This window comes from Heliangelus exortis, chromosome 1 (assembly GCF_036169615.1).
Source record: "Heliangelus exortis chromosome 1, bHelExo1.hap1, whole genome shotgun sequence".
Lineage (NCBI taxonomy): Eukaryota > Metazoa > Chordata > Aves > Apodiformes > Trochilidae > Heliangelus > Heliangelus exortis.
The window spans coordinates 193091071-193113700 of NC_092422.1; the positions used below are offsets into that span (position 1 = coordinate 193091071).

Consider the following 22630-nt stretch of genomic DNA (forward strand, 5'->3'; position numbering starts at 1 on the left):
AGGTGACAACTGGGACCCACCAGCTCTCTGGACACACTTACAGGCATGGCACTCACCACATTTCCCTTGTTGAGAAGGTATGGAGTCCATACCACTGATAAACACCCATCTATTCCTTTACATATATATTTTTACAGAAGAATGCAACTCAAAAATGCATTTTAAAATTAGTGTGAAGATTAAAAAATCAACCACTGATATGTTAGGAAACACTGTACAGACTTATTCACTATCCCTCCACATCCTTCTTTCTACGTGTGACAATCATGCCCATTTTTTTTTTCTTTTGCCTTATTCAGGGCACAGGGAGGACACTTCTTTTCCTGAGATCTATATTTTGCTCACTTCTTCCTTCCTGCAAACCTGCTGAAGCTGATGGGTTCTCCGTGGTGCTCATCAACCTGCATCCAAGCACTTGGCAAGTAATGGATTCATCTTCACAAGACATCTTTGAGGAGCCAAGTAGTTATTATCTGTTCTCAGATTTGGGGACAGGAGGAGGTGGAAGAATAAAGCCCTGGATGTACATTTCAGGTTGAGATAAACCCTGTATTTTTAAAGAATCTGGTATTATGCAGCATTAATCCAAGCACAAGATGCTCTGGCTTCAGATACCACTGAGGGCACCAAATATTTCTGCAAAGCAGAACTCATGGTGGGAAATTAGGCATCCTCAAAGGGAGGATCACAAGATTAGTGGCTGTCTTCATGTGACCAAGACTGGGCTGAGTTTCCCAATGATATAGAACCTCTATGAAAGAAGTAGGGATAAATATGACATTTTGTAAGGCGTAGTTTACAATTTTTTTTTATATTACAATGTCTTCTGGTCTCTCATCCCAAACCCATCCCCAACCCTGGGGAGAAAAAAAGAAACAAACAAACAAAAAAAAATAAATAAAACCTGAAATGAAATAAAATAAAATGAAAAAGGCAGGTTCCCTCTAGTCCCTTCATCAACCACTTGAATTTTCCCCCACACTACAACCAGTCCTGAGTGAATCAGGAGTCTTGGTGTCCAAAAAGTATCATGAGAAGATGTGATTCTAGAGCTGTGTTGAGGACCTTAAGACTGTGTTTTGTAGGTTGGTTCAGGGTAGGTTTAGTCTGGCTCAGTGTACTGAGTTCCTTTTAGGGCAGCAGCACATGAGGTGGTGGTCCAAGGAAATATCATTGCATGAGCCAAGGTAAAAATTCATCACCCTAAGGTAAGACTAGTGGGAAATCACCTCAGAAACACACTGCAAATCTGACACTAAATGTAAATCCAGCTGCATCCTAATACAACCCATCAGTCAAATGCACAGGAAAAAAAATAAAGGTTTTTTGGATGTTGTTAATTACAGCACTTCTCATTTCTTCAGTCTTGAAGCCCTGAGGATGTTAATCCTCAAAATGTTCCTTCAATATTATGTGTGCACATATGTGTAGTGACACAGAAATAATACTGCTGAAAAAAACTAAGACATATAAATCAAGGTGATAATACTGAAATTAGGAGGTCTTGATTCCAGGCTTGTTGCATTACTCATTAGGATATCAATGGAATTTTTATTGGATCATGCATGATCACCATCACACCAGCACAGCACCTATTACTCAGACAAATTCCCAGGAGGCATTTTACCTGCAAAAGGACCACAGGATTTGACCCAGTAATGACTTCCATGGTGTTTTCTATGCAATACAGATTATTGAAGCAGGGCCATGGCTCAGCTTTCCTGCTCCAACCTGCCTCTCATCAGCTGTTCCCTGTTACTTCAGAAAGCAAGAAAGGAAGAGTTGCCATTAGCAAGATGTTCACCCAAGAACAACAGCTCTTGGCCTTTCCTGTGTACCTGCTTTTTCCCATGTGTTAAAGGCAAGGAAAGAAACAAATACAACCAAGCAAGCAAGCAAAACAAAGCAAGCAAACAAAGAAAAAAAGAAAAAAAAAAAGCAAGATACAAAAAAAAAAAATAAAACAAAAAACAACAAGCAAACAAAAGTCTTCAAGATTTTAAAACTCTGGCATATTTTCTCTGGGTGAAGAAAATAAAATGCATAACTGAGAAACTTGTAGACCACTCATGTTATTTTAGCACCTCAGGCAGTGATGAGGGGGCATGTGATGTGAGAGATCCGATTCATCCCACTCCTGGCATCAGAATATAAGATGTGAGAACTCTCCAGACAAACTATATGTTTACTGGAGTATCTGTCCTTTCCAGAATACTCATTCTCTGAGCTGGCCCCAATCCTCCTTCATCATGCTCAGTGCCCCTTAGACCTATGAAACAACACCAGAAGGAAACTTGAAGAAGGTGGTTCCAGTTTTTAGGAAAAAAATTGAGAGTGAGAAACTCAGTAGTCAGTTTCTTCTAAGCAAAGGGAAAGATTCAAACATAATTCTGCACAGGTGCAGAATTCTGCCATGTAAATCCTCCTCTAATTTTCATTGTTGCTGAGATCCTGGAACCAGTATCTTAGTCCAACTGCAATCTGTTGATGAGTGAAAGGAGGGAAAGGTTGTAGCATCACAAATTAAAAAATAATAATCTCTAAAGCTTAATATCAGCAAGGATGATTATTTCCTTTGATTTGTCAGACTAATTGAAAATAGCTTTATAGTTCACAGATGATTAATTAGGAGCCAACAAGATCTCCATTTGCATCTCAGTAATTCTTCACTGTTTTATTTCGACATTTAGTCTTTATGTTTAAAATACTCATTGAGAAAGCAGAAAGGTGATTAACATAAGATTTTAAATGTGTGCCATTTGTTCTGACTTCTTTTTTACACGTTTTTGTCAACAGTTAAAAAAGGACAGAAAATGCAACGTTATGAAACGATTACTGCCTGTTCTGCTTGCATCTGCTAAATCCTCCTTCATGATAGGTTCATTTCAAAACAGGGGAGAAAAAGCCCAAATAAAGGTCAGTGCTCTTCCCCTCCTCCCCCATTCCCAAACCAAATGACTATTTGACCTCTGTATAATCATCCTGAAAGTTTCAAAGTGGTCTTTCTTACACAAAACACCCTTACTCATGAGAGCCATCCTGCAGAAGATTGGGCCAAGACACCATTTCCTTCTCGTTACTACCCAAAACAAAGTGGGTTCAAAATAGCATCTGACAGATATGGTGCTATTTTTCCATCCATATAGCACTTAAAGGCAGGAATACACATATTTCTGCAGATAAAAAAAAAAAAAAAAAAAAAAAAAAAAAAAAAAAAAAAGTATTTGCAAGTCATGTCTTCTGAGTTTTTTTATTTTGGAGGATGGTTGGGTTTGTTTTTTTTTTTGGGGGGGGTTGTTTTTTCCTCACATCCTTGGCAACCTCTGTCTTTATCACACCATGCTTAAATATCCAGGAAATAGAGAGTGGTGATATGAAGTTTAACCCTTCATTTGGAGAGCAAATGCCCAAGCCTTATGCTGTAAAGAAGCTGGAAGAGCAAATACTGAAAAATAAAAAGAGGCCTGATTCCTAGGTATAAAACCACTAGAAACCAAATTATAAGAGCCAAATTTTACTATTAACAGTAACAATATTAATATAGATGGCCTTATTGCAAATAAATCTCTTGCAAAAGAGAGTGGAGTTAGTCTTTGAATTTTTGGGAACTTTCCTTTGTCTACCATTAAATCGAGGCTTTTGTAACAGGTTCTGCTCATTCCTCCAAGCACGGGGCTTTCTGCACCTTGATCTCTCATCAAGATCTCAACTGTAGACTATCAAGTTACACCACTGAGCACTCAACTGGACTGAGCAGAAAGTTCTTTTTCAGCTCCTGTCCAAAGTCTCAAGGTGATACTGCCCAAAACTGAGCCAGGCCCATAAGGATCCCACCATATCTTTTCATCTATCCCAGTCCCAAATTATCATGAACACAGGTTTGGCATCGTGGTGGCCATAGTTGACTCATACCAAAAGGGACCCACCCCCCATGGCAGATGGGGGCAGAGCCTGGGCTCAAGGGGACAGGGAGCACACACGGGACAGAGGGGTTACACGAACATGCAGTCCATTTATTTTTGAGGTTTGTTTTTTTTTTTTTCCTTTGTTCTGTGTCCTTTTGCTTTTGTTTTTTTTTTTTTATGAAGCCACCACAAACACTGGGTTGGCTGTCAGCATGAGTGCAGAGACACACATTCCCGTACCCATGGTAAATACCATCAAAACAAATTCTCAAATAAAAAAATTAATAGAGAAAGAAACATATTCCCTTTCCCACCCCCAAGCACAAAACACTTTTAAGTCAACAGAATTTAATCTAGTTTATTCTCCAAAAAAAAAAAAAAAAAAAAAAAAAGGAGGAAAAAAAAAAATATGAAAACAAAACAAAACAAAAAAAGCAGGTCTTATCACTAGCAGTAAATAAATTTGTACAACCATTCAGTCTGTATAATAGGATGAAATAAATCTACATCTTTCTTATTTTGGTGCGTTGAATTATACATACAAACAACAATTACAGGAACTTGTTCACAATGCATATAGACCTGGAGAATGGCTATCTGAAAACCCCTTGTTGGCAATGTCCGCATGTTAACACTGATTGCCCGACACCATTGGTACTTCCTATGTAAAAGGCCCGTGGCCAGAAATGAATGATCTCCCTACAGGTTTTATTTATTTAATTAGTTAGTTAGTTAGTTAGTTAATGCATCATCCAAACCATTCTAGCCAGCCCCCTCCCCCTCCCCAGAAACGAAGAAGAAACCGAAAAAATAAAATAAAATAAAACAAAATAAAAGGAGAAGACATGACTGGCAGTTGGTCCATTTGTTCGTAAGACCTCGTTTCCTCTTGGTCTGCATTGTTTGTTTTTCTGGTTTTTAAATTGTCCTCCCATCCTCTTTTTTTTTTTCTCTTCCTTTTAAAAAAAAAAATCTCTCGGAGTCCTTCATGCCTTTTTCTTTACAGCTCCTCAGATGCAATAAAGTCTTCCTCAAATGTACAGTATTTCTTACAATATAAGTTATATGCAATGTTCAGCATTTTTTATTTTATTTTTTTTTTTTTTCACAGCACTAGAGATCCTGTCCAATAGGGAATGCAAGTTCTGAATGGCTTATTCACAAATGGTATCCAGATTCAGTGGGTAAGAATACATAGACGCCATAGTGAGTTCCTTTAAAAAGTGGCAAACATCACTTTTTTAAAACTTTTTTTTTTTTAATTTTTTCTCTTTTTTTTCCTTTTTTTTTCCTTTTTTTTGTGCTTTTTGTAGGTTTTTTTTCTGGATTTTTTTTTTAATTTTTTTTTTTCTCTCTTAAGCCTTCAAATAACATTTTTATTATTTTAATTTTTTTTTTTTAATTCTTTTTTTTTATTTCCCCCTCCCATTCGATTCGGGACGTCAGACCCATTAACCACACGCCTGCAAAAATGCAAGTATATAAAGAAAAAAATCTCATTTTGAGACCGTAAGCATTCAGCAGGGGAGTCTCTTGCTAACCCATGGCAGTGACCATACTGGAAGGATGGTGAGGTCCAAAGGAGAGGCTGGATGGAGGATGCATCGGTGTCGGTGTAGTCAGCATGTGGCTGGAGTGACTGAAAGGTGAAATGTGGCTGATGGAGGACATGTGTCTGGAGAGGGCGGCGGGGTTAAAGGAGCTGCTCTTGGGGAAGTCTTCGAGGTTGTCATGGACCTTTTTGCACTTTTTGGATTTGCTAGACATTTTTCGGTTTCTGGTCTGAATTCCTTCTTTCTTCATAGTCAGGGGTCTGTTAATCTAAACAAAAATCAATTATTTTTTTTTGGGCTTCCATCCTCTCTCCCCGAATCACCGTGGGATTTCTGTACCCCATGCCCAGGCAGTCCTAGAGATGGAGCAGCCCCTTGCCCCCCTCATCCCCTTGCACTCCCTGGCTACCACAGTGACACAACCCTCCCCTTCCATTCCAAAATTCCCATCCCACCAGGAAATCCCAAATCTGGTTGAAATTTCGGAAGCCGAGAAAACAGAAAACCACTGGCAGAGCCCCATGGATGCAAAACATGCCCCAGTAACTTACACAGCAGCCAAAAAAATTTCAGCTATCTGCACAACAGGTAATTGGGCAGCATTTAGGAATGAACCCCATCATTATCACCTTGAAACATTCCCTGCAGGCACCGTTTCACCCCGAGGCCTCCTGACTGATCTAGAACCATTTGGGGCAATAGCTGCTGGAATTTCAGTTTTAGAAGGGGCTCAGACTTTCACAGTGGCATTAGGGCATTAGGGCAAGCTCTTCACAAAAAAGACAGGTATTTGTCTTATTTTTCCTCTACAGAAAGATTTTGCTCTGACCATCCTTTCAGGTTTACTTCAGCCCATATGGTTTTATTGTTAAAGTCCTACAGGGTTTGTTGCCTGGGGTTGGTTTTGGTTGGGTTTGTTGGGTTTTTAGGTACCCAGGATGCCATGGAGAAAATTTTCCACTTGCACGCAGACAGTTTTGTAGGAGATTGAAGCATCCTATTCTCCTTCAGGGATACCCATGGCAAGGATAAACACAGCAGCAGTGATCATCCAGGGTGAGGAAATGGCAGCAAATGCTCTGTGAGACCACATGTTTGAAACTCCTGTTGCTGCACTGAGAGTCAGCACCACAGAGGTGCCTTGAAATCCAAAAAAATCCCACTTGGGAAGAGATTTATGCATCCAATATGCATAACCATCCTTTAAAATCTGGCCTTGCGTCTTGCTCTCTGCAGAATTTCAGCCATAGCAGAAGGCAGGAGAATCCCACAAACTACCACTTGATCACCACTTTTAATAATAAGTGTGAGCACATGACAGTGCTGATGGATTTCTGCAAAAGGGAGGAAAAATGTATTTGCTATCCACTGGGAACTAGTGTCTCTACCCTGGAGAAGGACAATGTGAAGAGGCTCCTGCAAAGGTCCTGAGCAGATCTTCAGCCTAAGATCTTTAATCAGTGCAAAGGACAAAGCACTCCCTTCTTCCAGATCACAGCAAAGTTTCACTTCTTGCTCATCAGTCACTGCCTGGTGCCTGTACCCATAGCATGGGAATCATTCATGGGCTTCTCTCCCTGGGGAAGCAGGGATACAATAGCTCCCTGTTATACATGGGGATGGAGGGACAGGGAAAAGAAGGACCAGGCTCATCTTCCCTGGTTTTGGCAACCCAAAGTTCGTCATCTCAGCCAGAATTAGTGGCCCCAGGCTCTCTGCATCAGCAGTGATGGGAAACTTCACCGCATCCTTAAAAACAGGGAAATAAAAGCCTGATTCCTCTACCTCTGGGTAAAGGGAGCAGGAGGATGCAGTCCTGCTTGCCAGCAGCTAAAGGTAGGAAGAAGGAATCTGCCCACGTGGAGCCCTGGGACAGCAACAAGCAAAAACCTCAAATGTCATGGGCTTTAAATGCAACATCACCCATCTTCCAGGCTTCCTGTCCCTGCTGAGGGAATGAGGATACACACACAAGGAAAGTTCTTTGCTCCAGATGGATGGAATGGGAAAGTTTTGACTGAAGTGGTTTAAGTCAGCAAGAAGGGATGTATGCACCAGGTTCAAAGCCAGGAGAAAGCCCCAAGCAAGCCCCACCAGGCAACAATGCTAGAGGAGACCTGGAAGTCTTGATCCCTGAAGAATCCAGCTCAGATCTGGGGAGGTGCACAGGACCCCCAGACTGCCCAGGTCCTAATGAAGATTTTCATCGTGGCACCAAAGATCAGGGGCAGCCAGAACCGATTTCTAGGTGAAGCAGTAAAAGTGCAACCTTGGGAGCTAGAGATAGCAAAGCAGTCTGGTGCTGGGATTGGGGATGGGTCCTGACCCTAGGTAGCATGGTGTCACGTCCTGCAGGACAACAACCACTTCCTGAAAGCAAAGTCTCTCACGTTCCACTCAGTCACTGAAAAAGAGGTTGGTCCAGGCCATGATTTGATGTGAATCTTAAGGTTGGGAACATCAGTTTTGTTCAGGATGGTGACAAAGCCATGGCCAGCCCTGCAACTGGGGACAGAGATGCCGTCCAAGCTGTTAGCTGGACGCAGCATCCTGGTGTGTTCTCACCCTCCTAGCAGGCACATGATCCAAGTGTCAAACAGATAAGGATTCAGATAAATGTCAGGAGGGTTGAGACCAGTGCAATCAAAGCAACAAGCTGGAAAATTTTTCCAGTGACTTCAAAGGCCAGTCACAGCAGAGTTAAAATGGTCCCCCAAACACCAAAGCCGTGGACCCATCACTGTTTCTAGGGTAGAAAAATGAGAGACCTGGAGGGAAGACTTTCTCCATGAAAATTCATTGTGATAAAAATGACAAACACATGCTAAATTAAAATTAAACCAGCCCAACGCATGTATATGAAATTCATTAATTTCAGATGGAGCCAATTAATTAAGGGCAGGGCTTATGCTCTTTGTTTTATCATATGCAAAATACCCACATATCTGCTGTTGGGACGCATAGCCCTGCTTTGGGATATTGTGAAAGAGGCCTTTGCTGAGGACTTTGAAAAAAAGCAAGGGCAACTCACTCATTTCTATGGGCACAGGCCAGTCTGCTGTACAGCAGGGTACACTCCCACCCACCCCTGAAGTGAGTGAAGGATCATCCCACTTCTAAGAAGGGACTAAACTAACAAGGACGAGAACCTCACATTCAACACATCAAATCCAGGGGATAGTCTTCAACATTATAGGTCTGATCTTTCTCTGCCTGAAGACAATGGGATTTTGCCATTGACCTCAATAAGGTCCTGCCACTGAAGAGGATTTATCCTTCAGACATAGTCATTACAATGTTGGGTTAATCTTCCAGGCTGGCTGTATCTTAGAAAGCACTCTGGGATGCCACAGGATGAAAGGCACTGTATCAATGTGAAATATTACTCATTGTTAATACTGGTGTTAATGAAGCAGACTCATGTTGAAGTCAGTAGGAGAATTGCCAGCAGCTTCACTAAATGTACCCCAAGACTATTATGATTATTGCTTCTATCCTACTGACAAATGGGTTTGCTTAAGCTGTGGGAATCAACCTGATACAGTCCCATGAAAAAAAATAGCACCAGGAAAAAAGAAAAAACCTCTTTTTCACTACAGTTGTTGCTGGTGTGGCCTTTAAAACTGAGTAAGTTTCATCTTCAGATCAATCGATTAAAATACCCTAATGATTCAAAGGCTCAAGAAAAATTAATTAAACCCAAAGAAAAGGCAAAATGAGTTGTGGATATAAGGGCAGCCAGGAATTTCCTAGAGTCTATGGACTGTGAAAAGAAAACTGTGAAATAATCTTCCAAGCAGCCCAAAGGCTTTTACTGACATTGACACAAGATCTGTGCAGAACCACTCAGCTTCCTGGGAGAGAAATGCTGCAATGAGCCTCTCTATTTCTGACATTTATTTTGGTGGAGAACCAATGGGTATAAGATACACAACAGTAGCAGGTCCATAGCCCACACAATTGCATTTCAACAGACCAGACCAATTTGTGCCAGCCAAGGAACCTTTTCCATGCGCAGCCACCAGATTTCCTCCCTGCCTTGAGTTCATTAAAGGATGCTGTTGTTTAACACATCTCCCTAGGTCCTGTCTCCCAGCAGCCAAAAAAGAGAAGACATCTCCATTGCTTTGCCACTGGTCATAAAAAAAATCACTGCCATGTAGCTGCTGAAATATGTGTCCTTCAGAGTCACAGCCTCTGAAGCCAATTGGGCTGCAGAATAATGCTTGGACCTGCCATCATGGACCTTTATAGCTGGGGGTGGGGTGGTGAAGGACTATCAGCTGCCATGTTGCCTGTTTCTCACCTCAGGAGTAACTCAGCATCATCTTTCAAAAGTAGAAACAAAAAGATCTACCCACTCCTAGCCCGATTTTAGTATCTTTGCCTACTTATATTGCTGCACACACAGCATCTCAGTCCTTTAGGGGTTTCATTTAAGCAGGTCCCATTAATGGAGTTGCTCATAAGGCAAGATACTACTTGACTTTGGTAAGTAGCTGTGCTGAACTTTTTTAAGCAGCTGTCGGTGTTTTTAATGAATAGGAAAATGGTTCCAATGTGCTCAAGGCCTTCCCCATGTCACAAATTTCACAGCTGGATTGGAGTTTACCTAAACAGTGGATCCAGGGGTCAATTCAGGCCAACTGAGTTCACAACGTTAGTGTGAAAAATAAAAGGATGTGCTCTTACAGGCACTTTTCTGGAGAACCTCAGCACTCAGACACACTCCCAGATAGCTTAGGGGTGGATCCCTCCAGGCAGATGTCTACAATACATCTGAACTCATCAACCTCCCACCTTTTTTAGTCCTGGAGAGAAACTACACCATCTTCAAGGATATAGGTTATCTCATCCAAACAGAGGCATCTCCACCAAGTCCAGCCAATGGCACCTGAGAAGAGCCTATTTTCTCCAGAAGGTTTTGCTGAGGTATAGAGGGAGCAGCTCAGGTATAAGACTCCCTGTAGGTCTCCCAGGCTACGTGATTTAAGTCCTACCACTGATGGCTGCTGGGCCAAAATTAAAACATAGCACAAGCATAGACTCCTCCAGTGAAGCTGCCTGACCTTGCTCGCTTCTTGCCATGGAAATAGCAAACAGAATATTTTCTTGTGATATTCTGAGAGCTTTCACCCTGAGTCCAACCCCTTTGCTTGCAATGATCACACTGAGAATTTGATGACAAGCTTTGCTTGCTACATGGGACTCAAAACATGCTAAGATGCCTGCCCACTAAAGGGTAAATATATTTTCCTTTTTTCCAGGAGAGATGCCTCTCACAGAACAGGTGAAAAATTAGCCTGGTTGCATTTTTTTCTCTACTTAATCCAAACTTGTTTACTCATCCCAAGAAACCAAAGAGCTTGAAATAACAAATGGAAGGGACTGAGACACCACAAGGGTTGGGTGCCCCGTGAAACCCGATCTGTCTTTGATGTGTTTGTGTGGGTGGACATGAGGGCAAAACATAGCCCGAGATTTCTAAGGCAAACATAAAGCAAGTGACCACTAGAAAAAAAATAAGAAGTTGTATCAAAGCAGAAAAATTGGAAGGCTTTTCCTTCTCCTGACATAATAATTATTCTAATGCCACATGTGGAATTAGAGTAACAGGAGTAGCCTTAAGACTCCTTTATTAGCAGTATTATTCAGTAGAAGACTTTTCAGATCCCTTTAGCTCTTTCCCTGGGGCACATATCCCTGGTTCCTGCAAGCTGGCTTTGCATGGAGATATTAGATTAAATCTGCCAGCCATTTCATTTCATTTTTCTTTCCCTTCCATGACAGATGCCTTAAAATTCACATCACAGGTTGAGCAGACTCTGCAACCCACCAACTATATCAATCCATTTTTGGTTTAGGAATTGCTTGCGTCAATCAGGGCAAACACAAGACCTAAGTAAATCATCTTTGGGTACGAGTGAAGGGATGGGACAAAGGCAACCACAAACCCAAGAAGGATCTAAATAGCTGCTGGCTCATTTTGCTTTTTTTCCAGGGTTTGTATTTGCTGGAAGAACCAAGCTACACATAGGGGGAGTATCGCCTTGCAGGACTTCATGTTGTCTTTTCCAATGAACTGAGCCTAATCAGAAGTGGATAATGTCTCTCTGTGTTGATCAACTCCTCCTTTCTTGGCTCAGGCATGGGAAAGATCTAACATTACCCATGGACAGCCCTGGCTTCTACCTCCCCAAGTTGGACTGGCTACATTTGAGGCCACACCTGGCCCATCGTTCCAACCCCTGAAGGTCCCCAAGGGGACAGAGGGAGGTCTCAGCACCACTCAAGACTGGAAATCCTTAAATCAAAGAAGAGTCTGGACAATGGAGCAACAAAACTGAGGCCTGGCTGCTGAGCATTACAGTCACACTTACATTGTGCAGCTTGTAGTAGAGCCCACAGGCGTTACAGACGGGATCACCGTTGGCATTTCTCCTCCACAGGGTGGTGGTGGTGGTCTGACAGTTCGCGCAGGACGTGCCCGCCCTCCGGGCTGCAGACTTCAGGGAAGGAGGAAGAGACAGGGGAAGAGAAGGAGAGAGGGGAGAAAAAAAAAAAAAGCATACGTGTTTAAAAAAAAAATATTAAAAAAAAAAAAAGATGCAATCATCAAAATTGCTGAGAAAGAAAACATGAACCCTGCAAGACTGACGCACATCGGCAGAGGCCTCCAGAAACTGGCTTGTGAGAACAAATAATAATTCTGAAAAAAATCCCCGAGGTACTTTAATCCCAAATTATATATGAACTGAATCAGGTGCCAAAGGGCATCCTAAAAGTGAGTGCTAAACCTCTGATAGAACTCATCAAAATTAGCAGCTCTGGCACAGCCCATTCCAGAGGGGAATATATTATTTAAATGCCAACATGTCTTTCCATCTTAATTCTCTCAGACCCCCCAGGGGTCTAATTCTGCAGTCAGGGCCTGAACCAAGAATTGCCAGAGTCGAGGGCGTGAGTCACGCCGGCTCCAGCGAGCACAGGATGAGACCCATGCTGAGCTTGGTGGGCAGCTGCTCGCTGGGTCCGACCGCAAGCACGGCCCAGTCCCATAAATTCAGCTCAGCTTCAAAGGAGAGAGGCTCCAGATCGGAAATAACACCGTGGCAAAGAGCGAGAATCCCAACTTTTTAATTACACCCTGTTGCAGCCTAAACCTTCATGTTTATTTAAGGATTGGTAATGAGCCTGAAAGAAGGATTTACCATTTCATAAAGGAGGAGGAACCAGGAAAAAAAACCTCTACGTGTTGAGGTGTATAGAGAAGCTTTTTTGTTAGCTGTGATAATGATATAGCAAAGCCAAATTTAGCAAAGTTGCTCCTCTTTCACATGCATGAATTCATGCTTAACATTTAAAAACTGCAACTTCAGAAAACAAATAGTCCCTCTGCTACTGAAGGAGGATAAGGGGTTTGCAGGCTCCTAGGAGAACACATACGAATGTTTGCATGTGTGCAAGTGCCTACAGCTCCTAAAAAAAGACCTTTAGATCCCCGTCCTATCTCTTCTTCATCAATATGACCCAGTCCCAGAGCTCTGATTTCATCCCAATGCGTTGCTTTCAATGGGACTGCTCATGTGCTGAAAGTTAAAACATGTGCTTAAGCAATTTGCCAGATCATAGCAATGCTTGGCACCTTGCAGAACTGAGCCTTTAATGCTCTCTTTTGTGCTCTTACTGTTTCAAATTTACCCCTCACCCCACACAGCCGCACACTGTAGCACATCCAACTTTTTCTTTTTTTTTTTTTTAAATTAATAACAAAAAAACAACACCGCATCTTTGGATACTGTACAACAAACCCAAAATGCAAACATGGACACTGGCACGGCACTAGCTTTAATACCAACTCTTGTTAGGTCATGTTGCAATTTTAATCATAATTGAATGCGACGTAGGTGGAGAGAGGACGGGTTGGTTTTGTTTTAGATACAGTAGGACTTTTTTTTTTTTTTTTTTTTTTTTTACTTTTAATTAGACAAAAAGGACTGTCTCAAAAATAAATAATACGACGCCCATGGGCATTAGGAAGCATCACAGATCTTATGCAAGAGGCTCTCACCAGCTGCCCGTGGGAGCTGTTTCATTTTGCCTGACCATAAAACCATGCTGAAATGAGCTGATCTCCAGCCCTAAGAGGCCTCTAGCTGACTTCTCTGTGCTGATGACAGCAGGAGCTGTGAACAGAATATGGGTCTTCAATTGCAAAAATCCCAATGCCATCAGGAGAAGCTGGAGCATCCCACCACAAACAGCAGAGCCCCGAGCAGATGTGAACACATAAACACACCTCAATCCTGTCTTCCTCATGGCCCCGGATTTGTTTCCCCTCAAAATCACTGGGTTCATATGTGTGCTTCAGAAGCAGCATAAACCCAACAATTTGCAGATCTGGGGTCTGAATCTGCAGGTCTTTGCCCTCTTGGGTCCCACCAACCAGCATGGGTAGCTCAGAGGCTGGAATGAGTCTCTCACTGGCAGCTTTGCACTAATCAGACCCAAAAATTAAGCCTAAGGAAATTTCTGAAACCCAGAGATATTTGACTCAGCCCACACAGGGGAAACATCCCCTTTGAAGATATTTGGGGTTTCTACATGGCACTCGCCATAATTTCTTTGATGGCAAGTGCATTTCAAAAACACGCCTGGTCACCACCTTGCTACCTCTAAACAAACTCTGGCAGTAAATAAAGAAATAAATCACATCACTGTCTTCTCTAAAATTTTTTTCCATCTGCCGTGTTTCCCCTGAAAAAAAAATTCACCGTTGCTAGGTGAGTAGTTTAAGCTCTGTGCTCTTTGGATCCCACATTGTACTTTTTATGCTGTACCAACTTCTACCAGAGACACCAGCAGTGGGCAGGAAACAATGAATAATAACATTATTGTAAAAGCTCCCAGCAATGGCATCCACTGACGCTGATCACCATCCCCAGCCTGGCCATGTCAGTAATGGAATGACTAATAGGGTGCCCCATATCATTTGTAGGACCAGCCCCCATGGCTCAGCTGCATGTGAGCAAGGACACAACTTGAAAAGTGCAGAGAGGAACCAAGCACTGATAGAGATGCTTCATTAAGGGGCATTTTTGGTGTCTGGATGACATGGGGTACCCACAAAGCTGTAAGCACCAGCTTCCTAAAATCGGAGTGAAGATGAACGGGCCTTCTGAGAAATTAGCTGTACTCCTTCCCAAACTAGCATGGCTGGACACAGAAACAGAGATCTCTGCACCCATATGGGCAGGGAGAGGAAGAAAATCTGAAGGAAAGTTTTATCTCAGCAGCCGCAGTGACTGGGCTGCCCCTGGTTTCATCTGGGACAGAAACAGTCTTCAAGGTGGCTGTGCAGTGAGCAGTGCTGTGATACCACTTGCCTACTCCTGATCCCCCAGCCAGCATCTCCAGATCTTCCACCTTTCTCCCAAAACAAAACTGTCTGAGCCCCCTCAGCCAAAAAGGTTCCATCCATCTCCCTTATAGAAAGCTCTTACATTAGACGCCCATCAAAGTTAATAAGGCTTGGGTTGGGTTCTCAGCATCTAAGGATTCATTTGCCTTCTCTCCCCAGCCCATCAGAGTCCTTTCATTAGTTTCAGCATGCCTGGGATCAGAGCCTACAAAACCAGCCCAAGGTCAAGCAGGAAACTTGTGGCAGAGGGAGAGGAGTGTGCGCTGGATCCCCACCCTCAGCCTCCATCCACACGTTGCCTTCCCCAGCTCGCTCACCTTCACAGGCAGGAAAGATCAAGCTAAGCCACAGGCACACTCACATCTACACCTTATGCACAAAAAATGCAAACACAGGCCCTGCTTTGGTGCCTTCTGATCATTTTTTTTTTTTTTTGGGGGGGGGGGGGGGTGGGAGAGAGGGAGGTTAGCAAGGGAAATAAATATAATGCAAACAGTATGAGAAATGTTTCTCTTTTTTTTTTTTTTCCCCAGACAGTTCTAGGAAAAAAACTATATAGAAAAATCAAAAGTTGCCATTTAGCAAAGGCCATATTCAGAGAACGGGAACTTTCTGTAATTTAAACTTTAACTAAAATGCCCAAGCCTGAAGTAATTATGCAAGACAAGGTCTCTCTTTACTTTTTTTTTTTTCTTTCTTTCTTTCCCTTATTTTTTCTTTCCCCGAGAATGACCTTTTACAATGTATTTATTTATATAGTTCGTTTTACATGTGCTGGGGCTGAGGGTGACTGGGGACATTCTTTCGTGGTTCCATCAGACACTTTTTGAAAGCTCTCCCCCCCCTTTTCCAGCCGCTTTCCTATCCTGCCTCCCCCTCCGCTTGTTTGGATACGCTCAAGCTCCTGTGTGTTTGGGCTGGGGAAACAGAGCTGTTGTTTAGGAGTTATCTCCAGGGCTCAGATATCCGGCAGCTTTTTCCTAGGAAGTTAACTTTACACATAGAGAACGAGGTAAAAAAAAAAAAAAAAATTAAAAAAAAATAGAAAAAAAGAAAGCGAGGGGGATGTGTGTGTGTGTTTAAGACAGAAGGGCCGGGGGCGGAGGAGGAGAAGAGAACAAGAGAACTTCCCAAAAAATTAAAATCCCAGCCTGTACTTCCCTCCCTAGAAAGCTTTTCCTTTTTTCTAACAAGGCTATAAAGATGAGGGAAACCAACATTTCCCTGTGTGTGAAAAGTCCATATAGGAAGCCAGGGAGTAATCCTGCTTTGGGCTGTGCCTTGCCCACGGTAAGTCTGGGGGTAGAGGAGGAAACCCACATTTTCCCCAAATCCCACAGGTCCAGACAGAGCTGACACCACTGCCCCTCACAGCTGAACCCCTTCTGGGACCGTATCCTGCAAACATTTTCTGGCACCTGTGGGAATGTGGAAATAACACTGGTCCAGTTTTGAGGGCATCTCACAGGTGAGGAAGCTGAACCTGGGTCTAAGAGTTGCCAGACTGTGGCCATGAGTACCTTGACAGGGAACATGAGGGCAAGGAATCACCCCTACCCATGCCAGGCCCAAGCCTAACCCAGTTAGATGATGGTTCCATCCATCAGCTCAGAAACTTCACAGAGAGTCACTTTCCCTCCAGGAGCCCATCTGCATCTTTAATCCTAACGAAACCAAACGTGCCTCAATTCGAAACATCCAATTCTTGCCCGAGCAGGGAATGTATTTTTTTCCCCCTCTTGATATATTTTTTCCCCTTGTGGTTTGCCTGATTATTTGCCAAATATACTTCCACACTTTTATTAGCCATGCCCACAGCTTCCAGACCTTTTCGTGGCTTCCAGGGAAATTCATAAATAAGATCTCTGAGGATGCTGCAATGTATTGCCTGTATATAGTACAGTTGTGAAGCTTGCAACCATTATTTCAAACCTTTACACTCCCTTTTTGTCTTCTTCCAACTTCTAGCCCCTAGCACAAGTTCAGCTTTGCATTCTCACCAGGTTTTGCCATCTCCTACCTTGTGTCCTCGCTCACACTGACTTAGAGGGGAATGACACACTTTGAGACCCACTTGGCTCAACACAAATGATCTTACCAGGTGCCAGTGGCACCAGAACATTCAGCCAAGAGCTTTGCAGGACCAAGCAATTCCCCAGTGCCACCAGTTATGGTAATGGGTACCCAGTTTGGATTCCCTCCTCCATGACACTGCTAGCAAAGGGGGACGAAGACACACTCAGGAAGGGAAGGACAGCAGTGTGGAGAAGCCAGGAGAATTTTGTTCTGATAATCTGTTTGGTCACTAGGAAATTATTACTCTGCCCCTTTTCCCTGGAAAGAGCCACCTTCCTTGAGTCACCATCCAGGAGCACTGTGCAGAGGCACCTGTCCCATTGTAACCTGGGAGAAAACTCAGTTCTGGTTTGTAAGAAGCCCACAGCAGCTTGGAGCATCTCTCTGAACATCCCCCCTTCCTGGCATTCTAACACAGTGGGACCAGATTTTGGAGCTGGTTGAGCTTCCCCTCTCCTTCCCAGGCTGTGGACAAGGATCGAAAGTCACAGAAGGAGGAAAAGATTGAATAAAAAAAGATAGAGACTCACCAGTCTTCTCTTGGGTTTGATCAGGGGGCGGTTCTGGCCATTCATTTTGTGATAGAGTCCACAGGCGTTGCACAAATAGTGCCCGGTGCCGTCTCTTCTCCACAGAGGGGTTGAGGTAGCCCCACAATTTACACACTCCCTGCCTTCTGGAAACAAGAGAGCACATAGTTCACTTAGGGAAAGCAGAGGTAAAGGGGATTGGAGAAACAGCCCCCCCCCCAGCAAAATAACCCAAGCCCCCAAGAGACCCAGCCATGCCAGACATTGCCAGTCCTCTCCAAGCTCAGGATGTTCAAGCAAGAGTCCAAGGCCAAGGCTGAGCAATATCCCTGAAAATGGCTGGGGACAGTCTGGTGGGACCTGACCCTGTCACCACCCCGCAGTCAGAGCCAGGCCTGTGTCCCAGAAGCAGGGAAGAGGGATGGGGACAATGACAACCCAAACTCCATGGTCGCTCAAGGGGTTCCCTGGAGAAGCTCTCACCCCTTCAATGAGTCCCTCTTTTGCAGAGGGAAGGTGAGAGGATGACAGATCCCTCTCACCTCTGGAGTAAGGGCTCCTACAGCTCTTCAGAACCCACACCTCACATTTTAGCAAGCTTTACAGGAGCCTCCAACCCCCTTGAGACAGATGAACATCAAATTTAAGTGCATGTCTCCCTTTCTTATGTGTCTGGGGATCCTGGGCACGCTCCTTGAACATTGCCCAGTTCAAAGAGGGATGCATGAGCCCAGAGAGGCTCTTCCTTTGGCCTCGGGTCAAACCACATCACAGACCCCCAGAATAAACACAGATCAACCATCAAAAGCCCTCCCCAGTACCAGTCACTCTGCTAATATCCGCTATTGATTAATTTGCAATTAAGTTTTCACCACCCAACTTGCAGAAACCCCTCTGACTTGGAAGCCCTGAGCCTACATGAGCCTTGATTAAGGTCTTTCCCTCCTTCTTCTCTTTTTTAGCACCTACCCTTTCCCTGGCTATCTGGACTGTACTCCACAACCCACCAGCACCCAGTTTAGAGCAGGGAATTGGAGAGATGGGGACATGCCTCGCAGCTGCTATCAGAGAGTTGAGCGGTTTGGGTTTTTTTGTTGTTGTTGTTGTTGTTGGGTGTTAAGTTTGTTGTGTTTGTGGGTTTGTTTTGTTTTTGTTTTTTTTCATGTACTCTCAGCCCATCTGAGAGAAGCAGAAGAAACCAGCCGGCCAGAGCAGAGCTACCTCAGCACGGAGCTGGCTCCCCGCTGCCCCAGCCCGCGCTGCGTTCGAGCAAGAGGCATCCGCGCCCTAACCACAAACAGCAACCGTTTTTCCAGAACCTTTGCACTAAAACCTTCTACCTTCCACCCACCCCCACCAAAAAAATAAAAAAAAATTTAAAAAAATTTTTTGCAGCCGTTTCATCCTGCAAAAACACCCCCTCCCTTCTTTTCCTCCAGCACTCCATCCCTTTGTCTGCGAGCTTCCCAGCTTGCTAAAATCAACTTTAAAAAAAAAAAAAAAATAGGTGTTGCTCCTGGGGTTGGTTTATCACGAACCGCAGATGTGTCTCTAGAAGGTAAAGTAACAGAAAGTGGCAAAAGGAAAACAAGAGGCGGGGTAGGGAGGGGGGTGGGCAAGACGGTTTGAAAATACCGCGCAGCCGGTGCCCCGGCGGGAGCTGCGGCTCGGCCGGCGCCGGAGCAGCCGGGGGAGGGAGCAGAGAACCGCACCGGAGACCAGAAACAACCGGTCCCTAACCCGACACAGCGGCCGGTCCGTAGCGGGGCCAGGCGGGGAGCCGCTCCAGTTAATACCCGGGTGGTTTTGTTCCCCTCCGGTTACACGGGGCAGCCGCTCCGGGGCTGTTTGAGTCTCTGTCCCTCTCTTTTGTTTCACTCTATCTCTCTCTCTCTCCTGCTTTCATGTACAAAACATACAGGTCTGGGTTTTTTTGTCACTCTAACCGCATCCGGACTCTATTAAAGTTCCTGGCGCTGGATAAACAATGCAACTGTCGCGTGCAGCAGTCTGAAAATAATTGGATTAGCTCAAACATATCAGCTAAATAGAGACAGTCCCTGCTCAGACAGACAGAGTAAATGTCACCCTGGAAAAACCCTGAAAACTGATCTCATTCATGCCAGGCAACCCTGCAGCAGCCTCCTCGGAAAAAAAAAATTAAAAAAAATTAAAAAAGAAAGAAAAGACAAAAATTTAAAAAAAAAAAAAAAAAAAAAAGGGGGGGGAGAGGGGGAGTTTTGACTACTCGCCCTTTCCTACATACACATACACACCCCTCGCCTCGCACATTACCCCTCGGTGCACACAAATGTCCAACCCCGAAGCGTTCAGCCGTCGGGAGAAGGACCCTCGCACCCCCACACATCCCGCCCGGGACCCTCCAGCTCCTCCCCGAGCGGAGAGGCCAAGGGGATGCCCTGGGGTTGTGCATTGGGGGTGGTCAAAGCCCCTGGCACGGTGTTGGATGGAGCTGGTCGGGGGGGTCAAAGCCCCTGGCATGGGGTAGGGGGCTGCGTGGGTGAGCTCCCTCAGCGCCCCAAGGAAAACCCTCCCCGCACCTCCGCATGGGAAGAGGCCCTGGGAAGAGCGAGGCGGAGGGCAGGCGGGGGAAGTTGGCTGGGATTTAGTACCATTATTAAAATACAGAGAGATACACCAATGCTGCGGTTCCCTTGGTTTCGCTTCCTCCTCAGGCGCCGCAGCTGAGAGCACCGTGGGCGCTTGGGGTGGTGGAGGGGACCTGGTCGCTCCCCGGGGCAGGAGCTCTGCGGCAGCCCGGGGGGGTGTTGGTGGGGTTGTGGGGTCCTAGGGGTCCTGGGTGGGTTGTATCTCCTAGCCAGGGCTGGACAAGAGGGAGTTTGTTCATAAACCCAGCAGGGCAACCTGAGGGGAAGGTAAAGTTTCACTCCAACACGGGGGAGGGGGTTTCAGCCCCCGCTGCTTTTATCACAAGGATGCTTGTGCGCATCCCTCTGCGTGAGGAGAGGAGAGGGGTGTGCAGCCTTTCCCCTTTCGCCCCCCTCTTCCCCCAGAGTTTTCCTTCAAAGCTTCTTCTCCCGAACAACGGGGACGAAGTAACCCAAAGCCCTACCTGTGCTTGACCGTGCTTTTGGTCGCGATTTACACCCGAAGCCGGTGGGCGATCCTCCTAAGAGGCTACTGGGGGGAAAAAGTCCAGAGCCATATTCTGGGACATACGGTGGATAGGTAGTGATGGGGTGATGAGCGGAGGAGGTGGCTCCTCCTAAAGAGGCCATGCTGCTCCGAGAGTGTGAGGACTCCAGCTTCATGGTATCGGCCAGGGACACCTGGTATTTGATGCATTCCTTCTCGTCCTGCCGGGTGGAGCCGGTGGAGCCCGGGGTAGAGATGGACGGATCCGGGGACACATCTTTAGGAGGGGTCGGTGGGAAGGTGAAAAGGTGCGGGCTGGAGTGGCCGGCGGATAAAGTGGAAGAGGAAGCGGGTGGGTAGACGGAAAGGGGTCCTGGTGAGCTGTGATGGATGGAGGTCTTGGAGAAAGGGCTGAGGTTCCAAGGGGAAGCGCTGTGGTGGCTGCTCAGCGCCTTGCTCCCGTCCAGCCAGGGCAGCGAGCCGTGCAGCAGCGGGGGGCGGCACACCTGGCTCCCTGCTCGGAGAAATCACAGCAAAACTCCCGTTACAACCCCTCTGACACTCTGGCAAGCCCCCCGTGGGGATGCCGGGCTGTAACCTTTCCCCCTGTTCCCAGCTTTCCTAAGGGCTCAGCTTGAGGGGGCAAGCAAGCGCAATTACGTTTGATGCAAACCCCCACTCCCTTTTAAAAATTAAAATTTAAAAACCGCCATAGACTGAGGTGGCAGCCCCGATCCTGCTCCAAGACCGGGTCTCCGGGTCGGGAACCCTCACAGCAGGGATGCCAGCCCAGGGACACGGAATTTGGCCAGACCTACTTCACTCTCTCCCTTTTCCAGACAATCCCACACGGACTTTGAAGAGAAAATCCTGCGTGACATTGCCAAGCCCCGACTGCAGAAATCTTTTTTTCTTAGCTGGAAAATACTTTCCCGAAGGCAGCCGTGGGTTACAAACCTTGGGAATATTCTGGCCAAACGAAGAAGACCAGAAGATGCCCAAAGACGCGATAATAATCTTTCCACCAGAGCTGCTAAACTTTGCTAACCTCCCGGTTTGGTTTGGTTGTTTGTTTGTTTTTTCTTCTGTAAGGCTGTACACAAATGTTGGGTAGCTTTTTCGTGGCGACATGGTACACACAGAGAGTACCAGCAGCGCCCTAAGAAATTCTCCATCCTCTTCTTAGGATAAGGGACCCTTCACTGGTGTTTTAAAATATAGACCTGGACTTTGCAAGAAAAAAAAAAAAAAAACCAAAAAAAAAAAACCACCCCAGAAACAAACAAACAAACAATCCCACAACAACACTAGATTTATGCAGTCAAAAGTTGTTTTCTTTGGTTCTAAATGTTAGGGATGATACCTAATATTTTAAATTAATTGCTGCCCTTGCTTATAAAGAAAAATATTCCCGAAGAATCAAATCCACCCAGATCTACGGCAACTGGAACAAATCACCATAAGCTGAAAAACCCAGTTATTCAACTGGAGGAGAGCAAGTTTGTGCCTGCAAATAAAGCCCAGGAAACACATTGACATCTAGAGAGCTTTAACCTCTGTAGGTATCCTGATATATGTATACAGGCTGCTAAACATACAGAAGGAGAGAGGCAAACACAGATCTATAGAACCACAGATAGTTAAAGAGCTGGTGCAGCAGGGTGCAAATATTCTTGCATGGCAGCTTGTCTGTGTCTAGAAAATCTCCAAGCTTGTTTTCACCCTACCAGATATTTGTGAACAATACTGAAAGTAACTGCTCGAAAGGAAGGGAAGGTGGGTTATACGAATAGAAAGGGTCAAGATTCATTATCTTCTCCAGGAAGTAACATAGTAAATAATATTCAGGGTAGATCAGAGAGACCGCATTTCCACTTTCTGCTGATATGTTGGGAAAAAGATTTTTTTTTAAAAAAGAAAAGAAAAGAAAGGACAAAGGCTGCTGATCCTTAGAAATAATTGTTTTAAAGGGACTAATAGCAGAACAATGCAGTTACTGAGCGGAGCCTAATTCAGACTCGGACTCAA

The 22630-nt window shown here is 44.9% G+C and overlaps 1 protein-coding gene across 3 annotated transcripts in view; it reads right to left on the reverse strand.

Annotated features, from left to right (window-relative positions):
• Positions 1-4236: 4236 nt before the first annotated feature.
• The window catches only part of GATA3 (GATA binding protein 3), a 30182-nt gene continuing 11788 nt past the window's right edge, over positions 4237-22630 (reverse strand). For 2 of the 3 annotated variants that reach the window (XM_071734179.1, XM_071734180.1), the window contains exons 3-6: positions 20580-21116; positions 17486-17631; positions 11839-11964; positions 4237-5726 (exon numbers count right to left, since the gene is read on the reverse strand). In XM_071734179.1, coding sequence (XP_071590280.1) covers positions 5442-5726; positions 11839-11964; positions 17486-17631; positions 20580-21116 — 1094 coding nt within the window. In that variant the 3' untranslated portion in view covers positions 4237-5441. The remainder of the gene's footprint in view (positions 5727-11838; positions 11965-17485; positions 17632-20579; positions 21117-22630) is intronic. The other variant, XM_071734181.1, reaches the window with a different exon arrangement.